Consider the following 19,471-nt stretch of genomic DNA (forward strand, 5'->3'; position numbering starts at 1 on the left):
ACACTCCAAACTTGTAAATAACTCCCTCGAGAGAAACTTTAACTGTCTTGAGAGAATCAGGACTGGAAAGTGGGTAGCTTCGTTTCCAATGCAGTCTAGATCCTCTGAAGAGAGCAAAAATAAAGTTGCTATCTGTCCTTTTGGAGTACACCCTAGAACTGGGATTAATCTCTTTAATCAAACAGAGAAAAGGAGAAAATATTTTACCATTTACTAACATAACAAATAATTCTTATTGTGTTAAATGCTACAGTGTAAAAGACGATGCATAGAACATGTTTGCTAGGCAGGATAAATACCAATGAGGAACTACTGCTTTACATTGAAATATCATGTAATAAACCCCCACGTTTTTTATAAATTCAGAAAAAAAACAATCTTCTGGAGGTGTGCTTGACGCCTATACATAATCCGAACCTCTAACAGACTAGCAAGAGTTGATTTATTATTAGAGCCTGAAAACTAAACTTTAAAGAGTTCATCTCACAAGTCCCTCATGAATTCAAGCAGCCTTTGTTATTGAGTACCGAGAGGTAAATATGTCAGAGAAGAGGTAAAAGCATTAAACACAACCATTCCTGAGTATATTTACAGTTTGAATTAAAAAGTCAATAAACCCCACAGGAGATTGTATTTTTCTTCCTTCAATATCTAAGAAATCCATTCCTTATTCCCCTGGATTCTTCTTTAACAGGATGAAATATTTGAGGGAGACACTGCCATACAACTGTTAATTAAGAGATTTATCTTGAAAATAGGGGAGCAGCAGCAATTACTGCCAAAAACCTGTGGCTTATAGCTCATCTGTTACTTAAAATGTTCACTTTCAACTGAAGGAAATATGATTATCCTCCATGAAATTGCTAGCTAAAGATAATTAACAGTTCAAATTTAGATACCCAACTATAATTACATGTACTGTGGTAATATTTTATATAAATTATCATAGGATAGCAAACAATTCTATCAAAATTCAGTAATTTCTTCACTCTGAGGCACATAAATATTTTTAATTTTTCAAACAAATTAATGCCTTTTAAATTGTAAAAATATTTTCATTTTTACAACTGACTAATTTCAATTATTTCGTGAAAAAGAGGAGGAGGAGCTAAGCTAGCTGTCCTTTCACTCTAAAGACATAATACTTCCCAGCCTCCTTTTTCATTTTTAGTGACACAGCAAGGCACACCACAAATACAACATTCGCTTAATTAGTGCTTCATCAAGCAAAACTGGCGCAAGCATGAACTGCATAATCAGCTCTGATGTCGTCAGAGAAGGCAGCTCCTTGGGAGCAATACAACGATAACACCCTAGGCAGTGACAAGCACTGAGAGGAACAGTTTGTTGTGGAGAAAGAGAGAAAATATTATTTTTTTAATTTTATTAATACAATCAGCTAGTCAACAGCAGAGGGGCTTTTTTTCAGTCCCCCCTCCTCCCCTGCAAGTGATTTTTGTTTTTTTAAAAAAGATCCCCTATGCTATGATGCACTGTCAGTTTCACCCATGAGTCCAACTTACATTGGCGTCCAACATGATCAGACACTTTTCCAACATACTGATTCTCCAAAACTTTCTGGTTGTTTAAACAGAACGTAGGAACCCTAGACAAAGAGACTTCTAAACCCACTGCCTTAGTTCAGACTGAAAGAAGCAGAAACTGAAAGTCTCAAGATAAAATCACCAGAGAAATCAGTTGATTGCAACAAAACAGTATTAGTTTTAAAAATATTTTGCGTAAGCATTTTTTGTGTAGGTTTCATTTGATAAAACACTGACTTCATTATTTGCTCAGTCCTCTGCAGATGGGAGGAAAAAAAAATTACCTACTTACTTCTCTGTAATAGCTGGTGCTTTCTACATTGAGCTGACAGTAATAGCAAAATCCAAATGAGGCTTTCTGCAGATGTTCTGTATTTTTGTCTTTCTGGCATAAACAGTATGCTTGATTTCCTGCATTTATCTCATAGCTTTTATCTCAAGAGACTTAATATCCCTTTGTTTTCAAGAGACCTAAATTAATGTTTTTAGAAATATTTATGATTGAGATTTCTGCAATTTGATAAATCAGTCAGCAGCCTCTAAAGAAAGGTGCCTAGCATTTTAACTTTATAATTTAATTTCAAGGTTTTTATTGATTTATTTTTCTTTTGCTTACAGTAGAGTTGTAGTTGATACTCTTACTGAAATAATTCTGGATTGATTCAGTTATTTGCAGTACAAGAACATGTACTTATGTGAGTCAGCTCTCTCACTCTTGCTGCTCAGAAGGGGTCTGAGTCAACAAGTAGTATTTGGAGACTGGTCACAACTAGCTCTTGTAGAGTGGAAAACACACCCCCCCAACTCATGAAGTTGATCACCCTCTATACAGATTCAAAGTCCCCATGGGAACAGAATGATCGGTCTTCCTTCCTTGCAAGTGGCTCAAGTCTAGGCAGAGCTCTCTCACACATAAGAGCACTCTCACACATAATCTGGCTTATCCTTATCGTGGGCTCGAAGACCACAGCGTGACGCGAAACAGTGCTACAAGAGGGGACTGTCAACACTGTCTTCACAGCGTATGCCTGACCAGCATGAAACTGCTGCCACAGAAAGCCCTACCCTCACACTCTACAGATGTCGAAAATTACCCTATTGAGATGAGCAGAATAAGAACTGCTTCTAGCAGTCATTCCTGATCAAACTTGGCCAAAATGTTTCACAGCTGACAGGACTGGGGGTAAATTCATACACAAACACCAGCTTCTAGTTCTCAAAGTAAGAATTCTGACTAGACCTATGATTCCCTATTTTCCTCTTTGCAGAGGAGAAGGAAGGGTTATCCTTCACAAGGCCAGGGTCTGACCTGACATTAAAGTTAGAAGAGAGCAAAGACACATGTTTATGCAGTGAATACAGTAAATATGCAAGCAAGCTATGGCTTTCATTGGCCATCTACCTGCTTCTCATATACATTGCAGTAGCCAAGCTTCTCTTACCTCCCAAGTGCTGCCTAAAACTGCCCACTGTTGAGTTTACCTACCTTAAAAAGAAAGCTCTATGCTGAAGAATATATTACTGAGGAAGAGCTAACAACACTTCTGGTTTAGAAACTTCTCTACATTTGGTTTGTTCTTAACAGAAATGCTACACAAAAGCATATCAAACAGATTTGGGGGCGTGCTGTCAGCGCGATGCTGCAATGGTAGTTTCAAGGAATCTCCATATTTGCCAGTGCTGTAATGAGACTTCTTCCTTTAAAGATGGTCAGAAATTGACGTGCCAGCCTCCTCGGTCTGAGTTAAGTTGAGAGCCATCCATTTTCAAATTAGTCTTGAGGTTTCTGACCCATTTTGCTCCAGAGAAGAGCTGTCACTGCTGCTCACAGATGAAAATTGATCTTTAGATCTCTAGTGTAACTCAAAGCCCTCTCAACTGAAAAGGTCACTCAGAAGAACAATGGTCTTAGCTTTACATACTGCTGAACTCTACAACATCACAATGAAGTCTTCTGCAGGCGGTGAAATCAAGCATATAACTTGATCCTAGATTGTGAATTTTACCCAAAATGCTAAAGTTAGGCAAAAGAAAAGGAAGAATTAGACCAAAAGGTAATTAAAATTATTCCCTACACAGATGAACGCAAAGTGAACAGCTACAATAACCAAGAAACAGCACTAGCTGCTGGGAAAACTGGTTTATCGAACCTAGGCTCAGAGATTTGCTTATAATCCCAGCTCACTTTTTAACTTCAGCTCTCCAGCTCTTGAGGAAGAAGCATGTTGACTCATGGAGTCATTCATTCTATTCCTCATTAATGACCCAGGATTCAAGATGATTTCATGATTTTTCTTACTTTCCTCTGAAGTCTCACTCTACTCGAGTGCCTGGTATGATCTGGTCTCCTGAGTAGGAAAAGCAAAAACAAATAACAAGCCCCCAACACCTCTTCTTTAGCATCCTACGTCAGTCACAAATTACAGTGGACTGCAAGTCAGCAAACCACAGTCCTGAGATCAAGAAAGCAACAGGCTTACCTGGTACTTTCTGATTTTTCGTGCAGTACTTTGTATTGCTAAATAACATGTTACCATGAAGAATCACATTACTTTCTGCTTTTCTCCAAGAAGGTCTGCTGAATTTTGCTAGACAGCGGAGAGATATAACATCTCATGCTTCAGTTCTTTTAGTCATTTTAATGAAAAAGGCTGGGTGCTGGTGAGAAGCAAAGAGCTTTTACACGGCTTGGAAGGAAGCCTACTGTTTGCAGAGAAACTGATGGAAAGGTAAGGACCTTGCCTTTCACCTTAAGACTGAGTAGAGTCTCAGACAGGTAAGTGGCAAGCATTGACAAAGATGAATAGCGTACCTGCATGGCTATACCTTTTTGTAACCAAAAAAAAAAAAAAAAAGTGGCTAAATAGTCACCTTATTTATCCCAATAATATGCATTAATAGCTGCTTGATAAACTGTCACCTGAGCCAGTCTATACTCAAACTCTGGATAGCTTGTGGAAATCAACTGTTGATTCCTCCTAGAAAAAGAGCGGGGCACAGACCTTCAGCATTCATCTCTATTCTGCATAAGGGAACTATCTCCCGAGTACTGCCTCTAAAGGTGAGTATGCTGCCATTCCTGGAGGAGATAGGATGCTCTGTAAGGGATGAGTTGGCGATACTCACGGCCATTTCCCCTACTGCCACCTGCATTCAATGACAATCATGAAATGCAAATACCGACAGCAGCATTAGCTTTCCAGCCGAGACTCTCGTTCTGTGAGGAGCCTTACTGAAGAGCAGTCCTAAGGAGCTACACAGAACTTCGCTTCCAGGAAATACCTGAACGCTGGAGGGAAAGGCATGCATGTTCTTAACATCTGTAGGATGTGGGGGCTGATCTTACTCACAAAGGAAGAGGCGTTAATGCAGCGAGAATAGTCAGCTGGGATTCCTCTCTCCTTACTCGAAGACAGGGCTGGGGGATCTCTGCAGAATTTTCTTGTATATTCTTAAGCTTGTTACAATGGATTGAATAATTACTGCTGTATTCCTAATGGAATCTGACAATTAAAGTAGGAAATTACTATTCAGGGCTGGTCTGAAGAAGTAATCTCATTTATTACGCCAGCAGAAAACGGTAACCAATTGCTTTTTTCCTGTTGCTGTATGTACTTCCTTTCCCAGAGACACTGCTCTTTCTTCCAACAAACAAGCACAAATGACCTCATACCCAGTACTCTTGCAATGTGCATACCCTGCTTTTAATATAAACAGAATCTACAATGTGTAACATGCTCCATTAGCATGTTTTCATAACAATTTATTAAAGTACACAGTAGGTATTAAGATCCTAATTCCTTGGTCACTTGGTCCATTAACCTTGTTTGTTGATGACTTCTCTGATGTAGTAATCATGACTATTAATAGATTAGAATTCTCAGGCAATTCAGTTCTGGTATTGATTTTGATCAGAGCAAGATTATGCCCTATGCTGGAAGTGGATGTTTACTTTGATTTGCCATGAGTTTATACCTGCAAAGGCTCATCATGAAAAATGACACTGTGAAAAATCAATTCTTCATGATGTTAGAACTGATACAACCTTGCAAATCTGGCCACGGCAAACATCAGTGACAACTAGCAGTGACAGATTACTACCTAGGTCTTATTTTCATTAAAAGTGCAATTTATTTAAAATAAACAGTGAAAGGAACCATTTTTTTGAAAAACATGAATTCCTTATAAAAATGGGGTCAACCAATACATAAAAGTTGACTGTTTACAAATAATTTACCATTTTGTCTACGAGGACTGTAAGGTAAGTCTGAACTATACTTTGAAAGGCAGAGAAAATAATTTTCTTCTTCACTTCTAAAAGGCCACTGTTCTCTCAAACATATTGAGACACCTTCGTTCATCAAGGAGATAATTAAAAAACATATGATGTAACGGTCACTGTTATTGTTCCAACAACCACACAGTCTGATTATAGGCTTCATTTCAGATTTCTGACTGAACTCTCTGATTTCTTCAGCAGTATTCAACAGTAATCACTACAACTGTCTTTCAGGCAATATAATATAGAGAAGAAAAAAACAACAACCATAAAACACAATCAACAACGAAAAACACACACAAGAAATACGAGCTTACACAGCATGATGTTAACATTCACTCTGGAAGCTGTACAAAGCAAACTGAGACATTACCACAAAATAATTTCTTCAAACCTTGTTTTTACCTTGCAAAAGGGAACCTCTGGAATCAATAAAGATTCCTATTAGAAATAAATCAATCAATAAATAAATAATCAATGGCACAATTTAGCCAAAATTCAACTTTTCAAACTAATATAAGTAACTGAATTGCAGCTACAAAAATAGTCACATAAGTATATCATTTATTTTGCTGCTAGTACAGCACTTTTATACAGAAAATGATAATTTTTTAATTGATTTTATTCCCATGAACCTATCCAATCCAACATCAAATTGTAACTTTAATCATCTCTCCAGCCACCGTGTTATTCAATTGATTAATTTTTATCATGTTTGTTTTTCAGTCAGTTGACGTGAAATCCACTAGCATCGAATGAGATGGTTCTATCAACAGCCAACATTGATCTCCTGAAGTCCAACACAGGGAACTGCAAAGCCCTGTGCTGGGGGAGGTAGAGCCAGACTCCTCAGCGGGAGCCGGTAAAAGGAGGAGAGACAACGGACACAAGCTGACGTGCAGGAAATTGCATTTAAACATAAGAAACAACATTTTCACTGTGAGGGTGGTCAAACACCAAAACAGGTTTCCCTACGAGAAAGTTTGTGGAATCTCCATATTCAGTTACATGGAAAATTCAACTGGGCACCGTCCTGGAGGAACGGACACTCACTGACCCTGCTTTGAGCAGTGAGGTGGGATTTCACAGTTTCCAGAGGTACCTTCAACCTAACAGTTCTGTGAATCAATCGATAAGCTCATACCAACCAGACTACCAAGTGATTATTCATTTATTCCTAGCAGACACATCTATTTCAGGATGCGTATGTGGGTATTCATGGCGATCACAGACACAATCGGCCGCTGACTGCCGATACTAAGCAGTGCAGGCTCCAAAGAGGTTAAATTAAACTCTCACCAAGCCGTTTCTTTTTTCCTTCAGCACAACGGTATCAAAAAACAGCTTCATGCAGCTTCCTCAAATCTACAACAGCAATCCCTTAGCTGAAAAACATAGCTTAAGTAATTCTGACCAATTCAGAAATAACACATTCAAAAATAGTCACTAAATAAAGCTGAGGCCGAAACTCTGGCAATTGCAATCTGCTTGCACATGTTTTGAGTAAAATAAGAGCCTGAAGGGTGTTATAGCATGATGAATTAATCACTTCTTCTAAGGCAGCAAACAGGGTCAAGAATTTGGCATTTCATTCACACAAAATTTTTGGTGTTTCTAAATAAAATGTGTTGTGTTACTATTATTTGCCCATACTTGCTTATATGAGGACTTCATTACTACAGTCATGCCAGCATGTAAGATATCTGACCGTGTAGAAAATTATTATTTTTTAAAAACCTAAACAACCTATTTTACTGACCAATATTTGAAGCAAGTCTGTATTGCCTGAGTTGCTACTTTTTTCTCAGAAAGCTTCAGGAGATAATGAACTCAGAAATCATCTACATGGCAAGCAGATCCGAATACAATACTACGGGTTTTGCTGCTGTTGCAAAGCTACATTTACATGAGAATGGTCTATCGCTTGTGGAGCTGAGACATGAAATAGGTCTCTGGACACACCCTTTTTGTCTACTATATCTATACTTTATTTATATAGTATACTTTTTGTATACTATATGGCTTTGGATATTCCTCTAGCACTTTAATAATAATAATAACAAAATCTTACGACTACCCAATAAAAAGTCCATAGATGTGAAAGAGAAGGCGGGTTATGACAGTAAGAGCCCCACACTCTGAGATCACTCCGTGATGCTCTCCTCAACCCTCCCGACCGTGGCAGGTCACAGCGTCCATAACCAGACACAGGAACGCGGGATCGTTCCTCGGTGGATGCAGCACAGCCCTACTGCTGACTGCCAGCTCAGCAGTGTCTGGTTCATCTGCTGGCTGCTCTGGTAAGTAACACAACGAACATAAGCAAACATTTAAGGTCAGATTGAATCAGGAAGCTGAGCCAGTTTTGGCAACGGGTGAATACTCACTCATCAAACTATATTAACATAAACACATTAATACTTTTGCAGCACTTTTTTCCTTGCTGTTGGTGGCCTGTCCTCATTCACAGAGACGAATTCTGGCTTAAAGACTCAGTTAAGATGCCATGGACCACACTTTTCTGCCTATGATTTAGAGCTCTGTGCCTGAAACTTTGTACCATGAACTTGGGAAGATGATCTACAATCATATTTTATGGCAAAATCTTCACAGCTAAAAGCTTAGGGAAATTAATTTCAGACAGCAATGGGAACAAGACTTGGATTTCTACAAATTTGTGCTTCTAAAACGTGCTTCCCTTGAGAGCGGTTTTTCCCATCTTTTGTAGTATCCCTCAGTCTCCCCCTCTTCATACCCTAAACTACCTACTAGTCCTCCTTCATCGTACACACAAAACATGCTCAACTCCTCCACCTGCAGAAATCTACCTGAAGTCCTGGTAAACGGTGCTTTAAATAAATCAGCACTCAGCATACAAATAGTCTAACAATATCCAGAAAAGTAGATATGTGTTCATTCTTGGTCAAAGACTCCATCCATTCACTGCAAAACGTTGCTTTTTCCATAAAGATCCTTCAAAGTATCTTGCATAAAACCATTTTTTGGCACTGGTAATAAAACTATTTGTAACTGACAGTCTCTTTTGTTAAATAAATCAGAAAAAGTAAAAACTCTACCAGATACAAAGGCCAGTCATTCAAAGATTTCAGACGTAAGGAATGGCAATCTGCTTCAGTTCATTTGTTCCACTCCTAAAATTGCTAGATTTTAAATGCATCCTGAAATTAATTTCCTTGCTTTGCATTGTAGAGTGCCTTACAGGATTTGCAGAAGACTAAAGCATATATTGTGATTGCGTCTGTTTTACAGGATATCTAATTGTCTTCAAACACTTGTTCTTCATAGCATATTCCGCAAGTGATACTATCTGACGGGAACCCTGCAACTAACAGCATGTACAATCACAACATGCACTGGTGATGGCTCTGTATCACTTGCCAAGAAGCGTATAAACAGGCTTTAAAAGAGAATGTCAGTGGTACTCTGACAGCTCCTAAAGCATTACCTTGGTCCTTGTATTAGCTGGTGGTCGGGTCTCTGCACCAGTCCCCACAAAGAGTGTAAGAACCAAGGGAGATGGGAACTTCTTACCCACTGCTGTCCATTCCAGCACACCGTCGTATCTAGTTCTACCCCACAATTCTTTAAGACATGATTAGATATTTTCCAATGTTTTCCAATATTTTCAACACTTGGAGACTTCCACAGTGCAGTAGCCCGAAGAATTATCTCCCGAACTCCTTATTAGCACACTTGGTGAGAAAAACAAGCAAATGCGCTACCAATGATGTACATAAATACAGAAAATGAAGTATAGCATGACAGTAAAACCACAAATTATGCAGGAAATTACTGGAACACATAGCAAACGGTAATATTAAACTGTAGCTTAATAGCAGAGAATCATAGTGACATGGTGAATTCAGAGCAATTTGAAATGAGGCACCAAGCTCAGAAAAGAAATGTCCAATTAGGTGGCTCAAGATTAGATCAGAGAGAGGTATTTATCCTAGGCTGAAATCACAAACCATGTAATAACCACCCTAATTTTAAGCTGCAGGAAAATCCTACTATGTAAAATGCTTAAAATTAATATAGGAAAATAACTTTTTTAATTTGTCAGGAATCATCTCTGTATAGCAATTAACTGATATGCTGTAAATGATGCAAGAAGGCTTTTCTATCTTCAGGTCTAGGAATCTATGTGTGGACCTGAAAGATGAAGTCTGTTCCCAATGGAATTCTGTAAGATTTCAGTGTACATGGCTTCCAGGTCAAACCTTTCAAAAACAGATAGAGGAAAGCAGATATTCCCAAACTTCATATGCAAACTGAACATTTTTTGCATATTAAAAGTTCAAGGGTTCAACTGAGCTCTATTGTTCAAAACAGGGGGGGAAGAAAAACAAAACTAACCCATAACATTTGATAGAACTTTTTTTACATTTATGACAGTACCAGGACCATAAAGTGAAATGAGAATTTGTCCCTTTAGTTGTCCCCCTGCTTACAGCCACTGGCAATGTCACAGCTACCTTACTGGTCATATTCTTTTCTCCTCCTCTGACTCTCTGTCAACACCACCTTCTCTAGCAGCATAATCGTGGTGGATCAGCTCCAAGTCTCCTGTAGTTCGTTTGTTCCGCTGGCAAAACTGCTGGATTTGAACACGCATCTTTTGCTGCTCCAGTGAATAGAGTGAGAACACAGAGGGGTTTAAAACCAAAGCCAGCATCAGCTGATGAAGCACTAATGTGGTTCAAACAAGTCACCGTTCTTTGTGAATGGAAGTTCTAATGTGGAAGTTCTAATGAACTGCTGTGGCTGGTGACTTGCCATGCGTCTCCCATCCACCCCAGCAACCTTGTGGCAGCCGCCAAGGATCTGGAAGACAGTTTACTATCTAACCAGAAACAGACAACAAATTAACTTAACTTTTTATATCTCCTACCCCTGGAAAGTAAAGGTTTAATCTCCTGCATAATGAAGGAACGGACATGCTAATCACTCCATGTATTTTAAAACACTTCCCTGTGCTTAGAAAAAGAACTGAATTTTGACTGGTGTGCAACTGAAATCTGGACTTGTCACCATCCCTAAAGCTATAATGCATGACTGATTTAGGGAGAACAGCTACATCTGGCACTGTCACCATGTGCAGCTCTCCCAGAACTCTTCAGAGGTCCCAGGGCATTCTTCCCCCTCCTTCCCTTGCAACCAATGTAAGCTGCAACTCATGAACAGTACATGCTTTACAGAAATGTGAGCTCATATGGAAAACATGCTCAGTATTTCTGTCACCTTAATTAAACACATACTTGACATATAGTCTTTTATTCAAAAGCATAATCAGCCTTCCTAGTGCATGAAAAAAACCCTGGTGGTTTGTAGGCTGAACACATTCCCTGAAGAAATTTAGATACATTCGCTAAACAAAGATACTTATCCGGTTATAGCAATGGTAATTTAAGACTAAAACAGGAACTAGAAAGCTGACTTTCTCCTTCCAGATTCCATGGTAATCAATTCCAAATTTTGTCACCAAAATAAACTCAGACCTCTCTGTCCACACAAACACTCACTGCTTGTAGCCTATATAAAGAACGGCACATTGTGAAATCTTTGTGAACTGGCAAACCCATAAAGCTATTTACAATAACAAACAGCTTTTATTGAAAAGAACCCCTCTGATTTCTTTTCCAGTTTTTTATCACTGAATATCTGGTCTACCTGGAATTTGTCCACTAGATCTAAACCTGGTATTATAACCATTTATTTCCCATACACTTTTTCTGCACAATAACATACTATACTGGGCAATAATTAAACTTAACAAGAGGCTTCTGTATGATGGTAACTTCTCAACAACAAATGTTAAGCGTTAGATATAATTGATTTTCAGATAAATAACACTACTGGACTCTGGGTTCGTATTTTGTTTGTGGAAAGACCTTGTCAGCCTGACGCAAATGTCAAAATGACATCAGTCATGAGATAAAAAGGAAGAAATCAATTACAAAAAGCTTTCTATTCATCCCATCAGTACAATGTATGCCTGCAAAGGCAGTGATCTTTTCAGCTACCAGCTATGCATGTGGCTTACCCAATTAACCGTTCTGTGTTTATTCACCATATTTTTCCTCTCATCCATGAGTTTTCATGCACTGCATTCAGTTAAGTACTCTTTATTCACACATTGCATTTTTCACCAATTGATATGCTGGGTAATCAGCACACATTAATTCCAGACAACAAAAGGTTTATACTGATTTCTGCATAATTTGTTCTGTTTGTTTCATTAAATACACTAAATCATTCTGTCTGTATGTCCATCCATTTGTTGTTCACATTCATTTTTTATCTGTTGCTTGCTGCTGCTGTTTGAACCTTGCTGCAAGGAGAGAAAAAAGGTAAAGGGTCTTGTATCGGTCGATCAGCAGTTGCATTATGTACTTCCCAGCACGGCAAGGAGCAATCTGAGGAAACAATATGTTCTCACAGCAAAGGGCAGTTCCTACCATACTCCACCAAACATAAAAAGTTCCTTCAGAAGGTCACCGCAGAGATGGCTGAACTCCTCCACTCCTCACTCGGGTCAGCACTTTCAGATGGTGTAACTGGCTTTCGGACGTTCAGAAGCTTCCGCTGTTCTCAGAGCCATCTTTGAGAGAAACTTGCTTGTTATTTGCATCACAAGCTTGCAAAGTACGTTCAGAGCAAACCCCGAAGAACACGTGTGCTTACTCCACATATCTTGAGAGGTTAGGAGGCCACGAGGTGTCTCCAAGGCAGGCTGCCTTAAGGCTCTCTGCAAGATAACTCTACAGAAGACACACAAGGAAGGACACAGGCAGGAGAAAGAGATGCTGCCTTTATGATCCTCATAAACATAATTCTTTCCATGAAGTATGGTCATCGAGAAGCTGCACAGCATCTCCACAGGTAATAGCTTTAAACAGCATAAAATTTCCAACGGATTCTAAAACCCTGGAAACATTAAATATGTAGAAATAGACCTATATTTTTGAAGCATTTTGGTCAGAATGGCTACGTATAAACCTGGAACTCAGGAGCACCTCTGAGCTACTGGAACCAAGCAGGAGTCTTGGCTCCCTACCCCCAAGCGTTGGTTCTCTCAAACAAGATACACTGGCAGATCAACTGGAAAAGAGGCAAAACATGCTCCAAACAATCTAGAAGGTCCAGGGACTTCTTTGATCCAGTCGAACAAGCTGGGTGAATTTCGATGGAGTCATTGAATGTTGGGTTGTGCTTGTATAGATTCCAAACTCAAGTTGCTGTTGTCAAAAGTTATCAAAAGGAGTCCCCTAACTTCAATAGCCTTTCCAGAAAAGGGCAGCAAAATACAGAACTAGGAGACAGCAGCTTTGAAGGAGCTATGCCAGCTCAAAGTACGTTTTCAGCAGCCAGTACAGGTAGAGTTCTGCTCCTCGTTCAGAGAAAGTAGTAACACCACCACCGTTTCATTACAGTCCACCTCCTGTTCCAATCTGGTACAAACTGCCTCAATTGTTTCAGGCAAGTACAGTCTGCGTCTACCTGCAAGTCACTCTTCGGCTTTACAAAACAGTTTTTGCTTTGTTCATTTTTCATATTTGTATTATGTGCTTTCCTTTGCACAGGGAGATGAAAGACATGGCAATTTAAGCCAAGAAAGTCATCTGTGCTCTAATAAGAACACACTGTCCTTCAGGGCACAAGCTGGACTCCCAAAGTGGAAGGCGGGGAGCTCACAACATTTTTATTGAGTACACGAGGTCAGGCCAGGCCAGCTGGGGATGTCAGTACTGCCACTCTTGTTATACATCTTGGCGCTACTTCCCTATAGCACAGCATCCACAGCACCTCAGACTTTTTTGTTAAAGGCCTCATCTCGTATGGATGAGGTTTTAGATCCTGGTATAACAAAGTTTTGGATTGACAGCCTGTCCAGGGAATGCTCTATGAAAAACTGTTTTGAAAATGAAAATGGCTCTTGAGTGAAGCTTCTCACCTCTGTTTATGAGCTGCCTGGCAGCTTTTATTTGTGATTTATTTCCTTCGTGTGTTCAAGTGAAGTAGAAAATACCAAACTGTAGTGGGCTACTTGTAACTATCACTGCAAGAAAGGTACTATAGTTTATGTCAAATCACATCCTTCATACTTCCACATTTTCACAGCCATGAAAATAAAAAAAAACCCACAACACAAACAGTAACAGAAACAAAATAACTTTTTTTTGGTGCTGCTTCACAAATTCCATCACAGAGAAAGGATGACAGAGATCAGAAGAACGGAACTCCTTCATTGTACCTAGTAGCAATCTTATGCTGAAGGAAGGGAGAAAGGAGCCGAGAAAAAAACCTGGGCTGAGTTTATGGAAGGAAAGTTTGCAATTGCCTACGTGTTAAGAAGGCAGGAAGGACAGCTTTTTAAAACTGAGATCAGAGAATAATTTTTCACAGGGAGTGGGAGGTAGAGGAGGTATAGTTCATACATTACACAATAAAAAATACTGACAATGTAAAATTATTGCAAAATTTCCAAACATTTATTATTATATTCTCAACAGCCTCATTGCTTCATAAGTCCAGGAAGGTAGTATGATGTTGTGTTTCTCATAATATTTTTTGCTTTTCACTCTTTTGGTCTAGTGTGAGATGAAGTAACAGTGAGAAACTAAATTTATTATCACAACTATACAATAGTCTTGATAAAATGAGGCTGACAATCCTGGTTATCTAAATAATTTTGCTACACAGAAGGAGCAGAGATTAGCATTGTAAGATTAGCAAATTAAAATGGTTTCCTTCTCCATTATGAGACTAAAATACATACTGATTTTAAGGTTTCAAAACAGTCTTGTCAGAGACTTAGATATTATAACATCATGCTTCAAACCACTAAGTACTTCAAGCAGCTGCAAAATTGCCTCACCCTAGCACACACTTAACAACAGATAAAAATTACTGCATATATAATATCTTTTCATTCTTATCGCATTGTAATAAAAGCTTTGTAGTGGGAAATACAGTCAACTCAGCCACACGCTAATATTATATTAATGATGGAGAAAGCTGTTCCCATAATTTTGATCTAAATACACTGAGCCATCATTCTGCTCCAATTAAATTCTGTCTGTGCTACAGTAACATAACTCTGTGCTTTTAAAACCAATACCAGTTCAAAGTAAAACCCCAGTGTGTGGTCTATGGCTGCCTCACTGACACAGGGACAAAAAGCACTTGACTGTGTGACAAGCAGCCTTGGTAAGAGAACTAGTATGTGTGCCAGAGCTAACCAGAGCATGCCACACATACAGTGTTTCTAGTCTGTACCAAAAAAAATAAATTAAAAAAAAAAAAGTACATTGACTGTCTTCTGCAACACACACTTTGCAGCCTCAGAGTACACTGTTGTGTTTTAGTAAAGTAACCAACTATAACACTTGCTGAGGGCTAATCTGTAAATTCTAGTACATCAATGTATACATGCACTTATTTTAAGCTTTTGTTGTTATACGCTGACAAAATACTTAAACAAGTTGATTGCAGTTAAGTGTAACAACCAAATCTGAAGAGAGACTACAAACAGCAATTAAAAACATTCATTCTAAATGGCACATGATATATTCTGCTATTGTCTCTTCAATGTAATCGAAGCTTGTAAGCAAAAATTAAGACAGCTAAGTTGGTTTATTGTTTAGGATTATAAAGATTATAAAACATCCACACACATCTACTAATCCCTTATTTGTTTCTGGGCCTCAAACAAGAAAAAGTGAGCAAGACCAGTACAGAATTTCATTCATCTCATTATCCAACTTCTTTGCAATATACAATTCTGCACAATTAGACAATCTGAAGTTATTACTCGAAAAAAAGATTAGAGAAACAAATTCCAGAGATATGACTTACTGGTACTCAATTGGCAGTTCTTGGAAACAGAACAGTACAAGGCAACAAACAATACTGTCCAAAAAAACCCACAAAACCCACAACCAAAAAAGCTCACAGTAATAAAATTATTTTATAGACGAAAAGAAGTTTTATTAGACATTTGACATAAAACACTCCAGAAGTAAGCTCCTCAAGACAGTGAAAGGAACCTTTAAAAACATCTGAGTTAATACACCTAATTAAATAAGACGTACAAGTTTCCATAAGATGACCTAAATGTCTATCAGCATAAGCTAGGAGTACTCTATCAAACCATCTGACCTAGACTGAGGACCACCTCAAAGCCAAATGGAGTGCTGTCCAAGGAGCAGACAAGAAACCACAGAAACTCCAACCTGTGCCAAATTTACCTCCGATTCCTGCTTACCTGCTCCTCTAAATACAATGCTATCGATATACCTGTTCCCCCATTACATGCTACCTCTTCCCCCATTACTTGTCTTCTGCTGACAAGAGTCACAGACACATAGAATCCTTTAGGTTGGAAAAGACCTTCAAGATCATCAAGTCCAACCGTTAACCCAGGACTGCCAAGGCCACCACTAAACCATGTCCCTAAGAGCCGCATCTACGTGTTTTTTAAATACCTCCAGGGATGGTTGATTCCACCATCTCCTTGGGCAGCCTGTTCCAATGCCTACCCACCTTTTCCATGAAGAAATTTTTCCTACTACCCAATCTAAACCTCCCCTGGTGCAACTTGAGGCCATTTCATCTTCTCCAATCACTTTTCATGTGGGAGAAGAGACTGGCCCCCACCTGCCTGCACCCTCCTTTCAGGGAGCTGCAGAGAGCAAGTCCGGGCATTCTACCTATTGTCTGCTTGCAAGGAAGATTCCTCTGCTGAGAACAGAGCTACCATTTCCTCCCACCTGTGCCCAGGCAAAGCAGCCCAGTGGCAGTAGACACCTGAACATGGAACCCCTCAGAATCAAGGCCCACACAGACAAGGATCCCTACTTTAGCCACAGCCAGTGGTGGATACTCTCAAAAGAGTCAGAAAACAAAGAATGAAAGAATTGTCCTTCTCCGGTACATTACAACAGCTTCTAGTGCTACAGGGACTTCTTGAACCTCACTTTCTACCCAGTTCATTAGGATGAACAGCATCAAAACAAAGCAACATGATCTCCGGGTATTCCTTCCTACCCCTTCCACCTTTGAGCACACAACCTCCCATGAAGAAACCTTAACGATAAAAGCAGTTGAACTGTCTTTGTGACTTGAGCTTTGGATGAATAGATCTAGGACTTGAAAGATATCAACCAGATCTTGTCATAAATACGCAGATCAAACATGCCTTGTAACACTTCATACTTGAATGGAATATAAAAAAAATCATTATTTACTATATAGGCAAAGGTTGCATACAGAGATCTGATTAAGGAACAGACACCCCCTCTGAATCACACTTTCTTTAACCTGGAATAGAGCTTCACTCTACTGATGGCCCTGCTGTGGCTCTCAGTGAGGTCAGGTGGTTCTCCAGGTAAGGACGGGTCACAAGCTCACAACTTCATTTCCAGAAAGACATTTCTGGGAGTGGTGACCTAAGACAGAAGTCCAGACCCCTTCAGCAAAAATCAGGTTCATGATATAACACACAAAAAAAGCAATTCCAAAACATAGATAGAACAGCTTTTGACAAAAAAAAGGACAGCATTTAAATGAACTTACAGGAAGAGTGGATACTCGGAAAGCTTTTCCTGCCTTCAGACACCAGATCGGGATCACCTGTGCAGTGCATTTCAGAGTTCATTACTCCATCTGGAAAGCAGCGGTAAAAGAAATCGGGACGCGGTCTACAAAAAACACCACGGATATTAAAAATATAAAAGCTGTAGTAACAAATAAATCTCAAAGCGATTATTAAATTTACTGCTTATTACATACAGAGTTCATTCCCTCCTGCCTTAACACAGCAACAAGAAATCATAGGAACATTTAGGTTGGAAAAGACCTTTAAGATCAGAGTCCGTTAGTAAACCTAGCACTGCCAAGGCCACCACTAAACCAAGTCCCTCAGCTCAAGGTCACTTTTTGGGCAGGCAGGCTCTCTGAAGGGAGCTTCCAGTGCAGCGTGCGAGTGGGAGGTGTCTCTGAAAACCAGCGTGTGGCCTTACTCTTGCCTAGAGCCATCAATCTTGCTTAGCACCTCCAGCACAAAGGGGCACAGCAGCCCCACAAAGCTGCACGAGTCTTGCCGACACATCCAGCCATGAACAGGACTACAGCTTAGGCTACAAGGTCGGCACCAAAACCACCACCAAATTCTAATGCCAGCCTTGACGCTGATTCTAGCTGCACGGAACAAACCCCCAAGCTTCTTTTGGCCCTGCCGAGGTGAATGATAGCACACAGGTTTGCCTGGTGTCACACTGAGCCTGAGCTTATGAACCGTGTAGACAAGCAAGGCAAGCGACCAGATTCAGACACCAGCTGACAGAGCAACAAGTTGGCTTGGAGTGCAAGCAAAATGAGCTCATCTGCCTGAAGAAGATGGTGCAGGCATTCTTAATTACATTTCAAAAGCACTCTTAAAATAGAAGTGCCAGGTACCATTACTGTCAGGGCACCAGTACTGTACCAGAGAGGGTTCACCAAAGACCGAGCACAAATACTGTTTCCTCAGTGCTGCAAAACAGGTGAATTACAAATGCAGCATTGGACTCCATTAAATAGTGTATGAATTCAAGTCAAATATATATCTGACTTAAAATTATTCAAAATTTTGATCAAAAGCCAAAAAATACTTTAAAAAAAATGTTATTTTCCAGAAAGTTTTGATTGCTAATGTTTTTCCGAGGCCTTCATTCAAATTTATGCTTCCCTAAAAAAATGTCCTACCTAGGAGTCCACTCATTGCTTAGCTCCAAGGTTAGTTCTGCCACGGACCTTGATGTTACCTGGAAATACCACATTCACATTTGTGCTTCACACAAAATGCAGGCACTGGGTTATATCGGCACTCAGCTGATTCCCGTTCAGTGAGACTAGTGGCACTGGCATCTAAACTGCCACATGCTGTGATTCTCCCCTTCTGTCTTGCCTATTTAATGATCTGATTTCAGCTCACACTTTTCTTTTCAAACTCCTTGTTTGTCTGGATCTGCCAACTGGTCTAACAAATGACAAAACACAAGGGCATAGATTCCTGCCACAGTTGGACGTCACATAATGAAGTTGTGCAACACCTGCACCAGGGGAAGGACAGCTTCACAGGAGCCTGTTCTAATTCAACGTGCTTTGGAGCAGCAGCTATCTTTTTATTAAGGTCTATTGTATTTTTCAACCTCTCTTCATTTCTCTTAACAGTTCAAGTTATCATTTATAACATGACAAGACTTACCTTCCCACAATTAATTTAATAGTATTTGTGCAGACGCCATTCAGAGCTAGAGCCAAGGAAACAGCTACAAAACAGAATGAACAAACAGAACAATAATAACCTAAATACCAAGCTATACATTGCAGCAGTACAGCATTTGATTTACAGACTGAAACCTTTACTGAACTGAAAACTGAATGACCTTTGCAGCCTATTGTTTTTATTACCCAGACTAAGGACAGACCCCAGAGCATCACAATAATCACATGACTGACTTTGTTCTGCTTTTATTCTTGAGAAATCTTACCTCCTTATACAAAGCTGCTTTTCCTATAGTGTCATTTGCACAGGCATACATCATTAGATGGGAACAATTATTAGAGAATCAAGCACTGTATG

At 39.5% G+C, this 19,471-nt stretch overlaps 1 protein-coding gene across 1 annotated transcript in view; it reads right to left on the reverse strand.

Annotated features, from left to right (window-relative positions):
• The window catches only part of PLPP4 (phospholipid phosphatase 4), a 118,595-nt gene that overhangs the window by 17,247 nt on the left and 81,877 nt on the right, over window positions 1–19,471 (reverse strand). The window contains exons 4-5 of the mRNA XM_080401024.1: window positions 19,094–19,157; window positions 17,422–17,546 (exon numbers count right to left, since the gene is read on the reverse strand). Of these exons, the coding sequence (XP_080257150.1) occupies window positions 17,422–17,546; window positions 19,094–19,157 (189 nt within the window). The remainder of the gene's footprint in view (window positions 1–17,421; window positions 17,547–19,093; window positions 19,158–19,471) is intronic.

The sequence above is a fragment of the Falco punctatus genome, assembly GCF_963210335.1.
Source record: "Falco punctatus genome assembly, chromosome: 9".
In the NCBI taxonomy this organism is placed as follows: Eukaryota; Metazoa; Chordata; class Aves; order Falconiformes; family Falconidae; genus Falco; species Falco punctatus.